The sequence below is a fragment of the Monopterus albus genome, unplaced genomic scaffold (assembly GCF_001952655.1).
Source record: "Monopterus albus unplaced genomic scaffold, M_albus_1.0 scaffold24.1, whole genome shotgun sequence".
Classification (NCBI taxonomy): domain Eukaryota; kingdom Metazoa; phylum Chordata; class Actinopteri; order Synbranchiformes; family Synbranchidae; genus Monopterus; species Monopterus albus.
The window spans coordinates 2,217,923-2,233,174 of record NW_018127904.1 but is presented as its reverse complement, the minus strand read 5'-3'; the positions used below and the strand labels follow the sequence as shown (position 1 = coordinate 2,233,174).

The 15,252-nt window shown below is 39.6% G+C and overlaps 1 protein-coding gene across 1 annotated transcript in view; it reads right to left on the bottom strand.

Annotated features, from left to right (window-relative positions):
- LOC109957083 (low-density lipoprotein receptor-related protein 1B-like) overlaps positions 1-15,252 on the bottom strand; it is a 258,584-nt gene that overhangs the window by 69,497 nt on the left and 173,835 nt on the right. Inside the window, 10 exon segments of the mRNA XM_020594679.1 lie at positions 1,555-1,744; positions 4,737-5,108; positions 5,343-5,467; positions 6,136-6,287; positions 6,442-6,568; positions 7,027-7,156; positions 8,071-8,205; positions 11,151-11,282; positions 11,484-11,609; positions 11,713-11,853. Coding sequence (XP_020450335.1) covers positions 1,555-1,744; positions 4,737-5,108; positions 5,343-5,467; positions 6,136-6,287; positions 6,442-6,568; positions 7,027-7,156; positions 8,071-8,205; positions 11,151-11,282; positions 11,484-11,609; positions 11,713-11,853 — 1,630 coding nt within the window.

Below are 15,252 nucleotides of genomic sequence, written 5' to 3'. Positions count from 1 at the left end.
AGCAGTCACCAGCCCATCGACCTGATCAGTGTTTGATTGTTGTGTCTTGTTGCTTTTCTTCCTTTGTCTCTCCTCTATCCACTCACCCCAACCGGTCGAAGCAGAAGGCCGCCCACCAAGAGCCGGGGTCTGTCGGAGGTTTCTTCCGTTAAAGGGAGTTTTTCCTCCCCACTGTCGCCAAGTGCTTGCTCAAGGGGGATTTGTTGGGTTTTCCCTATGTAATAATATTGATAACAGTAAGGTCTAGACCTTACTTTGTAAAGTGTCCTGAGATGACTTTTGTTGTGATTTGGTGCTATACAAATAAAATTTGATTTGATTTGATTTGATTTGATCTGTAACAGGAATGATGTAACAGGAATACTGATGTGCAATTTTTCACCTTTCCCAGAGCCTTTTTTTAAACTGGCAAATAAAGGAAACTGTTAAGCCAGATATTTAAACAAGATGTGGGTACAGCTCATAATAGATCACAGCACTTACACCAGAAGTGTAAAAGTGCTCACCAAAACACAGTGTACTTCCAAGATACCACGTAATGCAACACAATCAAAGTGTCCTCACGAAAAGTTCACCAAAATAAGTGCTAAAAAATTGACTGCAAAACAATAATTATGTTATCGCATAATTTGTATCTGTGTCTTGTGGGGCAAAAATAAAATCTCCCCATTCCCCTTATTTTCTAAACAAAAAATATTCTATTAGAATAACAAGAATACAACAGGGGTTTTGGATGCATAGCTGTTAAACTGTTACATGCATATATATACACACACATGCATGGATAGGAATATAAAAACATTGCTCCTTTTACTTTTGTTAAAAGCAGCAAAACATTATATTTAAACATTAAACATATTCTAAGTAGAAAGAAGGCCAAAAACATCCAACACATCCTAAAAAAGCCTCAGTTGATACCTTTGTTCTCAAATCCAGAGGGAGTTTACTCCATTTGTCTGCATTTTTGTTACAGTAAGCAGCAGACAACAGGATTTGAGAGCTCTACCTGGGACACATGTTGGCAGCCTATCAACATCTTAGTCAGTGAACAGATTTATAGACATGCACAAAAATACTGAAGGGTAAGGCTGGTCATTTTCTATGCTAACAGTATTTTCAACCCTTTCATACAGAATAAAACTGACAATGACTTGCCTCTACTCGCGGTTAATGTCTGTCAGCTGTCAGTTTAGGATCGCTTGCTTGTCTGTGCCATAGACCTCCATTTTGTTCAAAAACAATTAAAAACACATCAGTGAAGCACAAGTGTGAGGAGCTATTGGAATGTAAACAAAGCTGAGAGCTCACGCAAGCTCTTTCACATATGTAGTAGACTCTGACTCCTGATACCTTCAGGGAACTATGGCCAATTGGAGCCTTTGGGTCAACATAGTCAGGTCTGGGGTTTTGTAATGAGAAAACATGTCACCAAGTGCAGAGGTGTGTTTTTAATGTGTTTTTAATTCCTTTTTGTCTTTGGACTAAATCATTAATACAACAATTGAGTGAAAGCATGAAAAAGATTGTGTGTAGACACTCAGAAAAGCTACTGACTTCTGACACTCATCCAAGGCCAGGACATGTGGATGGTCTTCCTCAGAAAGCGTGACAACAGCCTGCCTGCTAAAGGCACCAACTCGTTCCTGGTCCACAGTTTGTCTGGTGATGGTGGAGGTAGTGGAGCTGGTCCAGTACAAGGTGTCCCAGGCCCGGTGGTAGGCCAGGCCCTCCACTGAACCCACATCTGAAAGAACAGACACATAGAACCACTGCTCAAGTTCCAACCTACAGTAGTAACCTGATTCAAACACTATGAAGAAGTGTGGTTCATTGAAAACATAGACCGGCATGAAGGACACTCATGTTTAAAGGCTGAGTATTTTAGGAATATCTTGCCAATACTTCTATAGGAGGAGACCCTTGGAGGTAAAAAAGATAATATGGTAACATCAAGTAGCACCTAAAGAAACATATTGTTATTAAATTTTCCAAGTATTGATTTTTATCTTGGGGTGACATTATGATTAATCATGTGTCCACTAAAGTGGAGAAATGCATGTTCAATAAAAAAGTTAATTTTTTTCTGTTTATGCCCAAAAAGTAATAAAAACCCAGAGGAAAAAAAATCCTGACTTTGGCTTTCATAATTCATGCATGAAAGGGTTTTAATGCAACAAAGTGAAGTGTCCCATCTTTGGTTCTTTTAAAAAAAAAAGTGAAATATACAAACAAATGAGGAATAATCTCATTGTTGAGTAAGTGACCAACTGAAAGTTTTTTTGTTTTTGTTTTTTACAAATGTAGGCCTGGGGTTAATGTAGTTCACTGATATCTTGTTGTGTACTTCAAATTATCTGTCACTTACATCTGGGGCCACTAAACCGCAAAGCTGTCTGTAGTGCAGAGTTAGGTAAAAAATATTGACTTTGCTTATAACAGATGGCAGGCTCCAATTGTGTTAGAACTGGGATTATGTTTCCTTGGTGACTGACATAGAAATAACTTCATGCCTCACTACACTGGAACGGTATTTGTTGATGCAACAGTCACACAGTGAATGAATATGTTTTCATTGCGAACCAATTTCCTAAACACAGAATATGAAAAGGCCTTTGCAGCCTTCCAGGCTGCTGAAGGAATGTGACTGACAGGGAGGAAGCCTCCAGAGAAAGACACTGATCACGGAAAGAAAAGCTGGACATATTCATGTTTTATCATTCTGTAGATGTTTCTGCTATGGTTTCATAAATCTCCTGATGAATGTAACCTCCATTGCTTCAATATTATATGTGTCAATCTGAAGAAGCAATATCACAGTAATTGCAGTAATTCAGCGTTGTCGAGTTGTCATATACTCATACATGGATATGACTGCTGCTCTTCACAGACCACTGTAGGGTCTTTGTAGAAATGGAAATTGATAAAAAATAAACAAAAAAAAAAGAAAGCACACCCTATAGAAGCGGAAGATGTTGGCACATGCACCAGAAACTCACAATAACAATGCTCCCTTCCAAAGTATCACCTTGTTACGTCAATAACAACAAGACAATCAAAAATGTAAATACATTTAAAAAATGACTTTGTACCTTAACATCTGCATCCACCATTTGGCCAATATTGTGGACCTGATCTTTTTTCTGTAACTCTTGCATTGACTGTTTCATCTGTCAATGCAGCCTGTAATTCCTCTTAATGGTGAACATGTGGCCAATGCAACAGAGTTTGCATCTCCTCATCTAAAAACCCATAACCCATATTCTAGAATGCTTAAGACACTACCTGAGCCAGCCTATCACTAATTAATAGTTTGCAATAAAAGCCGTCTGGCAGCTTGGATTTTCTCACAACTTGTCAGCATGGTGAGGAAGTAATTAATGAGGGACATGGAGTTTAATTAGGGAAATATGGATGATTAACATTTTCACCTTTCCTCAATGATGTGAAAAAGGGAGAAACTTTTAGAGGTAAAGAGAGTCTTGCATTTATATGCACTACGGAGTTAGACGCTGCCTACAGAGGGTGATTGAGCAAGGCAGGTTGCGGTATCCTACCACAGCTGTATGTACTGTAATAGCATACAAACAATTTGTTGAACATCCTGATTTTACATTTCACAAACCTACGGTGCAAAGAACACTTAATATTCCTCACAGATGGTTCCTAATAATATTTGTTCATTCCTAGAAGATGAATACATGAGCCGAAAGCTCGCACAGCAGGGGTGTGGGAGATGGGTCATGGAGACGGGTGGGAGTGAATCAGTAACACACTCCCGGTCTCTCAGTGTTAGGAGTCAGTCAAAAAGTGCTGAGCTTTGCTCCCTGTGGAAACATCACAGAATGGCAGAGGATGCTATCCGAGCAGAACAGAGGCTTTTGCTGTTCATCTGAATGCAGTCATGCTTATCAAGACAGGACTGACTGAGCTGATTGTGCTATCACTCAATCTGTGATGGTAAGTAAGAAAAAAGCTTTCACACATAGGTAGCGTGTCATACTGTTTCAGTAATGAATGCTCCTTTCAAGAAAGAAAAACCAGAAGGAGCACAAAAGAAATGGGTGAGTCACACTTGATGTTAGCCAAGGTAAATCCTATTAATGCCATGTGAATATTGTATTGTATACAAGGTTGTCCTGTAATTAAAAATGTAGTTGAAAAACAGTCTGTAAAAGCAGCAGGTCAGTAGCACAGCACCTGCAGCCTTGAGTCAGTGCACTAGACCTGCTCAGCCTCATTGCCACTATGCACTAGAAGCACGGTGATAGTGCTCACATCTCAGTACATAATTCAAAGCAGTTATGTAAGTCAGATGAATTGAGACTTACAGTAAGAGTGTAAAAGGATGCTTCAAGCAGCAGTTATGTACATACAGCACAAGTTAAACGTGACCCTTTACATAATCGTTTAGTCCCCTGTACTGATTAAAATGGAAACATATCTTTTCCATGAAACGCATGTGAGACAGTGACTGAAAAGACAGCTGAAACAAGCTGAGTGTAGACATGAGTAGCAAATGTTACTTTATCTGTACTACATTGTAGCAAACCATAATCAGGCCTAGGAGGTAAAATACTTTTCCCTACTGTACATCGCCATTAATACCGGAGCAAATGTAAAGCTCTTGACTGGCTTGATGTGAGTCTAAGTGCATGTTTGTGATGGGGAAGCTGCCAGGCCTAATTACTTAAAAGCATACAAAGAATGTAAAATGTGGGAATATGTCATTCACTTACTTTCTGCAATAACAGATCTTCCTGTCCAGTCATCATTAATCATCTGGATATTTCCAAAATGAACATCACTGAAAAAGATGCGGTTGGTCCCAGTTGTCTTCTGGCTATAGTCAAAGGCCAGCACTATGACATTCTTGAAAAATGCAGGGTTTTCAAAAGGCTGGACGGGTGAGTTCAGGTCGTTCTCATCTGAAAGATGGATGCTTTTCAGTATAGTCCTTTCAGAGTAGAGTAGATAACCTTCATAGCGCTCACAGGCAAAGCCGTCCTCTGCCAAGCGGCCATGGGCACAGGAGCAGGTCCGACGACCACTGCCCAAGTGAAAGCACAGCTGCTGGCATCCTCCATTACTCCTGGCACAGGGGTTGGTGCCTTTAAAACCAAACACGTTCGTTTACTGGCTTGACTCAGGCTCTGCCTGTGTACAATGATGTTTAAATAGCACTGTATGTCACCATACGTGATCGTAGCCATATACTTGCAAGGTGCATTTTATAAAAAACCTTTCAAAACTAAGTATAGGCATGTCTCCAATAGTAAAAATGAGACTGTAGAAGTAAAACTAGCCACAGTGGGAACCAATAAAACTGTAAAATTGAAACCTGCCTTTTTCTCTGCTTCTACTGTAGACTGTCACATCCTTCAAATTGACTCCTAGACCACTCCTCATGGTCACCACCTCACTGGTGTCTGACTTGAAGCCACGTCGGATTGAACCATTAGAGTGGGCCCTAAACAACACCAGAATAGACCGGATGCAAAATAAGTGGTTTAAATTTCAGAGATGAAAACATAATATTTCTGACTTCACTGAGACAGGGTAATGAGAAAGATCAACAGACATATAGACAGATAATTAAAAGCAAAATCCAAGACTGCAAACACTCCAAAATACAATTCAAGCTGTTGAAGATAAAAACACAATAACACTGAAAGCTTCTTTCCACCGTGGCCCTTGTTGTAAAGGACAGAAAATTAGATGACTAATTATCAAGTTGTGCAAGAGAGGTTAAAAAAATGCAAAACAAACAAAAGAGATGACCACTTATTTTTCTTTATCAGTAATTTAAAACTGGCTGCAGTCTAGTCTTACTTGAGAAAACCATAACACTGTTCTGAAGAACTGCAGTAGTGTATAAAAATGCATAAAGAAGAAACAATGTGTCATTAAATTTAACCATATGCCTGATTTTACAGAAGGGTGAGGGAGGATCTGCCCTTGCTGATGACATTGAATGGTGTCTGGAGTATTTACAAAAGCAGGTGGTGACCCACACTATGGGGAACTGCTATTATTAATATTTCACATGAGACCTTTAAAGGGAAGGGTTAAAGTTAGGTTAGTATCGCAGAATTTGCAGGCCAATGCATGTGTAGATTTAAGAAAATAATAAATTACCTGTCAGACCAGTAGATATACGGCCCGAACACAGCCACTGAGAACAGGTCTACGTTGGCCACTGACAGTACAATTTCCCGACTCTCACCTGTCTCAAGGTTGATCCTCTCGATCTTATCCGTGCGGGCGTCACACCAGTATAATGTATTTTCCTGGAGGGTAATTTTAAAATGCATTATCACACACCAAACCAGTTACGCATAGTCACAAAAGGGTAAGATGAGGTAGGAGGCACAGTATGTACTGAAAAAAATGGAATGGAGGTGTGTGAGGCTGATAGCAGTATGTGTCTGTGTGCAACTGTACCTCGTAGTCTATGGAAATCCCATTGGGCCACATGATGCCTGAGCTGACCAAGGTAACCTGGTCTGAGCCATCCAGGCGGGAGCGGCCAATGCAGGGGTTCTGGCCCCACTCAGTCCAGAAGAGGTATCTGGCCAGAATAGCATAGTGTAGCAAATTTGGTTTTTGTAACAAAGAATCCTACTACAACAGTTGAACAATAAACTACTGTCATATGACAGCGTCAGTAAATTATTTTAGGCAGTTTTATTTAGTAGTCCGTTTTTAAGAAAAATAGGAGTCCAAAGTATATAAACAAATACAGCCTCTCTGCATTACTGCCAGCACACTGAAACCAATGGATGTGTGATAAAGTAACAAGGACATTACCTGTCTTGGCCTGACAGTTTGACAGTGAAACAAGTGTATTTGCTTGCTACCCATCATTATATTTTTATAAAAGTTCCTGCAGACAAATGTGTAAAACATGTGTTCTGTCTATAATAAATGCTTTTTGAAACTGCTGTCCCGCTGTTAACAGGGATGCTACTGATTACAGTAAATAGAGCACTGATATGGTGAAAAAACATAAAAACACAAATCTCCTACCCCTTCTGTGGATGTACAGCAATGGCCCTAGGCTGATCAAGTTCTTCAGATATGACCACAGAGCGGTATGCACCATTCAGACGAGAGATTTCTATTAGGTTGAAACCATGGTCTGTCCAATACAGGTTTCCTGTGTTTAAAAAAAAAAGTGAGGTGTTGAAATACAATGGAGGTTTATTGATCTATATCCATCATGAACCTATGCCACAACAATCAACCACAATATTTAAACCACCTGCCTAAAAACTCCCTTGTGCTGCCAAAACAGCTGTGACCTGTTTGCGAAGTGGGGCCTCCAAGGATCAGACCACTTTGTTGAGGATGTCCACAGATGCCCAATTTAATTGAACTCTGGGAAATTTGGAGGTCAAGGCAACACCTTGAACTTTTTCTCATGTTCCTAAAACCGTTGCTGAACTGTTCTTGCAACAAGGTGCATTATCCTTCTGATCATCAGGGAATACTGCTGCTATGAAGGGGTGTACTGGGTCTGCAACATGTTTGGCTGGATGTGTCAAACTAACATCCACATGTATGGCAGGGCCCAAGCTTTCCCAGCAGAACATTACCCAAAACATCACACTACCTCCACAGGCTTGTCTTCTTCCCAAAGTGCTTCCTTGTGCTGTCGCTTCCCCAGGTAGATGACGCTCATGTGCCAGGCCATCCATGTGATATGAAAAAAAACATGATTCATCTTTGTTCCCTATGTGAATCAGTGAGCCTTGAACATCCATGAACCTGTTGCCGGTTCACCAGTTGTCCTTATTTGGACCCAGTTTGAAAGGTACTAACCACTGCACCAAACAAGTGCTGCTGTTTTGGAGATGCTCTGACCCAGTTGTCTAGCCATCACAATCTGGCCCTTGTCAGAGTCACTCAGATTCTTACATTTGCCCATTTTGCACATCAACTTTGAGGACTGAATGTTTACTTGCTGCCTAAAATAACATTGTGGCTAATCAATAATACACACACACAGTATATACCAACTTGATAGCCTACAGTAATAAACTCCCAGTCCTGGGGAGTCACAAAACTAACCAGCAATCCAGTCAACAGCAATGCCTTCGACCCTGCTAATGCCAGTAGTAATGATATCTTCCCTCCAGGTCTGATCACGTTTGGCACGGGATATTCTGTTCAGGCCCATGTCCGTCCAGTACACAGTGTCATTTCCTGCAAAATACACCATACACTTAATGACAAGAGAAATGGGAGGATGAATATGGCTGTCACCAAAGTATTTATACCCTCAAACAAAACAGCTCATGAAACGACATTTTACTGCAGCACGCCCCATTTCACCAAATGTTGAGTGGGACTATAAAGTATGATAGTGAAAATACCCACACAGTTCAACCACAGGTCTTTGTTGACATACAGTGACTGAACAGAGAAGGAAATTGCCGGCCAAATTTTACAGAGCAGTATATTGCCTCACTCAAAACATGATGTTGGTAAAACTGTTATGGGCTCTTTCTGATTATACAGCCCTAATACATAAGCATATGAAATTGTATGTACTTTATTTATGGTGCAATCTTCAAGTGCACCTCTGTGCATGCTTGTCATTTTGGCTCTGTACAGACTGTTAGGAGGTTAGGGGGCGTTATATGTTTATTTGCACTTTCTTGTTCCTGCTGCCTTTACACTCTTAACACGTATCTCACTTATGGCAGAATACAGCTGCAGGGCTTTCATCTGGTCTGCTCTGGCAGCCTGGCTCTTGTAATGACATGTAAATGCTATTCGTGAGCTATCAGCTGCTGCTTTTGGATGGGCTTTGTAATGCATTTCCCTGTTTACCTGCACAAAGTAACAATGAGCAGGAAAATCAGCAATCTTGGTCTGTATTTTGGCAATGTCTTAATTTGGTTTGGATTTGGCTTATTTCCTCTTTTCCCAAAGCTGTGGTTACACATTAACTATGACCTTTGAAGTCACTCAGACTCACATACATATATATCATTTTTATGTCTCATTGTAAACAATGTCAGTATAATGTCACTGTCTAAGTATAATTCCCATATAATTCCCTTTGTTTGCTGGCATAGCTTTCTCCCTTCATTAGATAATAGTCTGTAGATATTCCTGTCAAGTGACAGGAGGTGCTGCTTTATAGTGTTGCTTTGCTGCTTTGCTGCAAATCCTCAGGCTATAAAGCCTTGTGTGTATGTTGTTTGTTTCACTTGTGTGTAAGCAATTTCCTTTCCGCAGTGTTCGTTATCACGCATCAGTGGCAACCTATTACATGTATGGAATATACCAGCCTGTAGTATATTAATAGCATTTGTCGGTATAATAAATCTGACATTTTTATCATATATATTATACAGACAGAAGCCGGTAACAAAGGACAGCACAAGCTATTGAGTTCGTGCTTTACAATGCATGTTATGGTACCTTCATTTGATACAATATCTAGGGAATTGCTTTGTATTAGGAATGTTTCAGCGACTTGTGAGGAAATAGTTTGATATTATTCATGTGGAGGTTCCCCCATAATGTGAACTTATTACTCTTTCGTCTACACTGCACTCCACAAGCCCACACATCATTATTCAAAATGTTAGAGCCCGGCATGACAAAGACCTTTTCCTTCCCCTTATTGTTTTAAGATTGAGAAGGAAAAGAAAGATTTTTGCTTTAGTTACCTAAACACAATAATGTTATATAGAGGATTTCATTCCAAAACACCACCATTTCACTTTAGTGGACTATTGTATCTGTTTCTATCAGGGTGAAAACCCCCAGTGGTCAGTTAGAACGACTATTTTGACAGGAGATATTTACTTATTTTCTATTTTCCCTAAAACATATATAGTATGCTATCACTTCTACCAACAGTGACTGTTTGAGCAGTAATTTTATAAATTGGTTAGATGATTCTGGTCCCGATATAAATACAAAATACAGATTTGTATATGAATATGAATGTGAATGAGGAATGGAGGGGTCGGGTAAAAATAAGATTCTCAAGTCCGACTTCAGTGAAGAAGGAAATGAGCCAGCTGCATTAGGAGGCAGAAAGGCTAAAGTTTGTGAAACAGACCCCGAGGATTCAGACCTTTTCACATTTATGAGATTCAGGGCCGTGGCAGCTTAGAGTTACAAACACCGGTGCCAAAAAGAGTATAAAAAGTCAGGCATTTTGATAGTCAGAGGCTTTGTGACGATTGCTACTTATGCTTACTGCTGCTCAATCTCCTCATGATTGAATGCTTGACACATTTTTCTTGCTCATGATTGCTAATTCCTTAAAAATTACTGACTGATTGCTGATGATGTACTGTATTTGCTCTTGTTTTGTACATTGATTATTGCTTAACCTTGATTTAAAATGGAGTTCTTGCTGTGATTTTTTTTTTCTTTATTGATTAGTTATCTTTGGTAAATCATTTGGATATGGAGATATTTCAGATTCGCTGTTGTCATGTTGGCAGTAACTATTTGGATCTTAAATAACATTATCAATGCAAATACAAACTCTAAGGCATACAAAGCTCCTGCCACCCATCATCAGAACCTAATGTTGCAGGTCAGTGGCAGGTCAGAGGGAAGAATGCCTCATTTCTCTCTGTTTCCTTGATTCCTCTCTCCTTGTGCCTTAGATAGGAGGGTAAGACACATGTAATAAAAATGAGGAGATTTGAGATAAATAAGAAGTACCCGCTCATGTGTGGTGTTTAAACAAAATGTTTTGTGAATATGTGTGATGTTCAAACCTCTCTTGTATGTAGACATTTGAAACATTGCTGGATTAGAAAGACCACATAAAATACTACAATAATCTGGTCATCTTAACATCTCAAAGAAATGAATTGGAAAAGAAATTGTTCTAAAAAAAGGAATTATCACCCCAAAACAATTGTTTTTCATAGTTACAATCAAGTCGATTACTGTAACTTCCCTTGATTTGCAGGAAAACCAAAGACAGCCATTTAGAAGCATGTAAAACAACTGCATTTCAAATCAAACACATCAATACATTTACTGTACAACAAAACAACAACCCTCCAAGTTTCTGTAGAGCTCTGGAAAATGTACCAGCTCTCTTATGTTCGCTATCCAACACTGACCTAAAGGGTGAGTATTCATCTGTGTGCTGCATGGCAACATACCTGCGTGAAAGTCCACTCCCACAGCAAACAGTGTTCCTGCGATAGGCATGAGGGCCTCACTGTTGTCATTTGGGTCAAGAGAAATTCCTCGTATTCCCTCATGGATGGAATACATCAGAAATGAGTCAACACCTAAAGACCAACAAATGACCTATTATAGCCTACACAAACTGCCTTTGGACTCAGGTATAGATTAATCTAATATACTGACACAAAAGCACTGATTTGCCTTTAGAATATGGACTGTAGAAATATATACACTGTATATATTACTTGGAGTCATGGAAAATGAAATATTGATAGAAACATATCAGCAGTATTTGATTAACTTACCTTCACAAGACACCCGGTCGCTACGCAAGTTGTAGCCAACAGTGCAGGAGCAGCTGCGGGTGTTCTCAGAAGTTGGGAAACAGAGCTGTGAGCATCCTCCATTGTTTATCTGGCATGGGTTTCTTCCTGAATGTCAAGCACATCCGAATAAAAGGCAAATAATAAGGTACCGTGTGTCTGCCTGTATCTGTATGTGTGTTTGTACGTTGATGTGTGTGATCTTGCTTACCTTTCTGGCCCTCCCGGTCATACACCTTCATATGAACCACCCCACTCGTCTTGTTTCTCAGAATCACAGGATTCCGTCCATCTCTCTTGGTAACTGTTCCCAGTTGTGCTGATTCCTCGTCTGCCCACCAGAGTTTGCCACCTGTAACCATCAATGTTACTTTCTTACAAAATCTGGCCATAGATGAAGACACAGTGAAACTGCAATCCAAGGGCACTGTTTGCTTCAGGTAACACAGCAAAATTTTGTCTTCTTCACTGGGAAATTGATGAGAAATTTATGCAAATCATACTGTGATGCAAACAAGCCTTCAAAAACACTACATCATAATCAAATACCATCATTCATCACGAATCCCAAATGCAGACGGTGTGCTTCAGTATGAAGGAGTTGCTATAATTAAATGATTTTCATTGCTGTGCCTATAAATACTGTAGTGTAGATAAGGGAACATTTACTCATACATGCATTTACATTTATATATTTATGGCTATGGCATAAACAAAGAAGTAATAGGCTCTTGAGCCTGGCACACCAAGCCAGCATCACATTATCCTTCAACCCCCACCTCTGTCCTCAGCAGAAATCAGTGATGCATAATCCAAGCATTTTGCCACACTCTACCTATCACTCTACAGACGTGACAGGAACTCCCAATTTTTAAATCCCACTGAAGTGCAAAGTGAAGATAAGTCAGATGGCTCATCTTCCTTCAAAAGAGACATTGTAACTGGGATGGAGATGGACATAATTTAAGTCCTTTCTGCAGAGCCAAAATGGCAAAACATGGACCATTACACTGAGGAGGCATGGTTTCATATAGGCAACATACTGGAAAGACAAGTTCATATTTTTAGCTGAAGTAAATAGGACCATCTTTCTCACCATAAAAAAAAAAAACATGGTTTTCTAAATGATCTTTTAGAAGCACAGTAACGCTTCACTGGGGAATTACTCTGCTAAGCAGCAGCATCCACTTGCAACCACATTATTTCTTTAATGTAATGTCATTTAAAAGTATATGACATTATGGTAATTCAACAATTCTGCCTCTTCAATCATATCAGCACCTGACATAAATGGGAAAGGAATCATTTTGCAGTCAAGACAATATGTTACAAAGAAATTATCCAGCAATTTACTGCAGCAACATTTTATTTACAAAAAAAACCCTTTTGATTTATATAAAAACACACACACACACACACACACACACACAAACAGAAACAATTCCCACTTGCAATAACAGCTTCAGGCTCAATGTCATTCTTAAAGGAAATGGCCAACTCATTTTCACAAATCAGACAAATTCTCATGAGTGAGAACGACAGTCTACATGCAGTTTACAAAACATTTGACCCAAGAGGCCATATAGCCTAGATCAGCTTTGCACCCTGTGTTAATTTGATGCCTTGGGGACCGCTGCCTAGCTGTGATTGCCTGGTTGTGGCACATCATATTCAATTTCTACCTCAACTGCTAGCTTGATTCCAGGCATGTGAAGGCTGATAGATCGCTCACATCTTCTAAATAGAAGTCCTCACCTTTTCCTCAAGCCAATCCAATTATTACTGAACCCTAGAACCTGAGTGGATGAGCCTTGAGTAACTCACAGTGCCTTCATTATACCTTTTAAAAACCAACATGGAATGAAAAAGCCAAAAGGAGACATAAGCACGTCAGTGAGACAAAATGTGTGATTCCTCTCTGACAAGAGCAAGATTATCACTGCAATAGAACAACCTCTGCAAAGGCCATTCTTTTGAGATTGTCTGTGTACATTCATCTGTGATAAAACTCAAGCTTTATACATGGAGCTGCTCTGGAGTAACCTTGACCATTTTAAACCCAAGTGGCTGTTCAATCAAGCTAACAAACACCAGAGGAGAGTAGAACCACTGTTAGATTATTTCTCATTAACTCTGGTTGGTTAAACCACCAGAGTGGTCAGAAGCTCTGAAATACCCACAATGACTGTACAATACCTACAGGTTAGTTCCCTGCCAAAGCGTGTTTATATCTGCAAATTCATATTGTAATTCTAATAGTATTTATAATACATATTTACTAATCACAGTCTGTTGAGCGAGTAAGACAAAGAGGAAACAAAGAGGAAATATAAAAATCTTTGAGCCAAACAGAGTGGATGGTCAACAAATGCACTTAATTGCATTGCGCACAATGGAGAAAAAACAAATATCTGTAAAAGGGACATTTTTCTCTAATGGACATCATCAATAGTCACATGCCAACAACAAAATAAGCTGTCAGAACAATCTGCATATAATGAACAGTGCTGTTGGAAGACTCAATGAGGCATCTGAAGAGTTATCATACACATTATTCGAATTGTTCTATCACTACAGACATACAGGATAATTTGGTAAAGGGTGAAAATTGGATTTGAGTCATTTTATATCTTATTAAACCCCAAGCTTAACATTAATAACTTCTATGTATATTAATAACTTATATGGTTAATATTTGATAGATCAGTGTATACACCAAATGTGGGTGAAGTCAATCATGCCATACCTAGACTCGTAAAAAAAGCTGTAAAATCTCATTAAAATTGGTCCTATAAGCATTAAATATACTTTTATGCTTGCTTGAATCCAAGTTTAAATGTTCAGATCCACTAGACTGTTGTCTTCTATACTGATTATAGCATTTCATTACCATGCAACAAATGTAATATTGAACCATTGTGAGATTTCTCTATTTAACAAAGTGCAACAATAACAGTACGGTGCTGTTCATTCTAGCATTCAAAACAATTTCCCCAACATAACAAAATGTCATTAATTGTGATTGATGGAGGCTTGCAAACATCATTTCACTGTTTTGCTGTATGTGCTACTATGCAGGAACCAAGCCATTAGTCTATGTCACCTTGCATTCTATCTCCCATTTGTGAAATGCAATAATAAAGTCTCTGTTGTCCATATAAGAAACTGTCCTCCATAGTCAAAGTCTTTACTGTAAGAAATGAACCAAAAATAGGCAGCTTAGAGTGGCAGAATGCTAACAGCTAACAAAACAGTTCTGACAATGTTGTGTTATTTTGCACATGGTGACAGATATTCAGCACACAGGAAACAGACGTCTGCCGTGATAAATAACACGCTTCAAGAATACAAAATGTCATCCTGACAACACTCTCTTTATTGAAATTAGGGCCAGTTTACAAGGGGTTAAGGTTTATTTGAACATTAGTAATTCCAGTTATGTTCAGAGTACATGTAATGTGCATGTGGAGTCCAAAAAGTAATTATCCATCCATCCATCTATTTTCCTCCGCTTATCCGGGACCGGGTCGCGGGGACAGCAGTCTAAGCAAAGATGCCCAGACTTCCCTCTCTCCAGACACTTCCTCCAGCTCCTCCGGGGGAATGCCGAGGCGTTCCCAGGCCAGCCGAGAGACATAGTCCCTCCAGCGTGTCCTGGGTCTTCCCCGGGGCCTCCTCCCGGTGGGACATGCCCGGAACACCTCCCTAGGAAGGCGCCCAGGAGGCATCCGAAACAGATGCCCGAGCCACC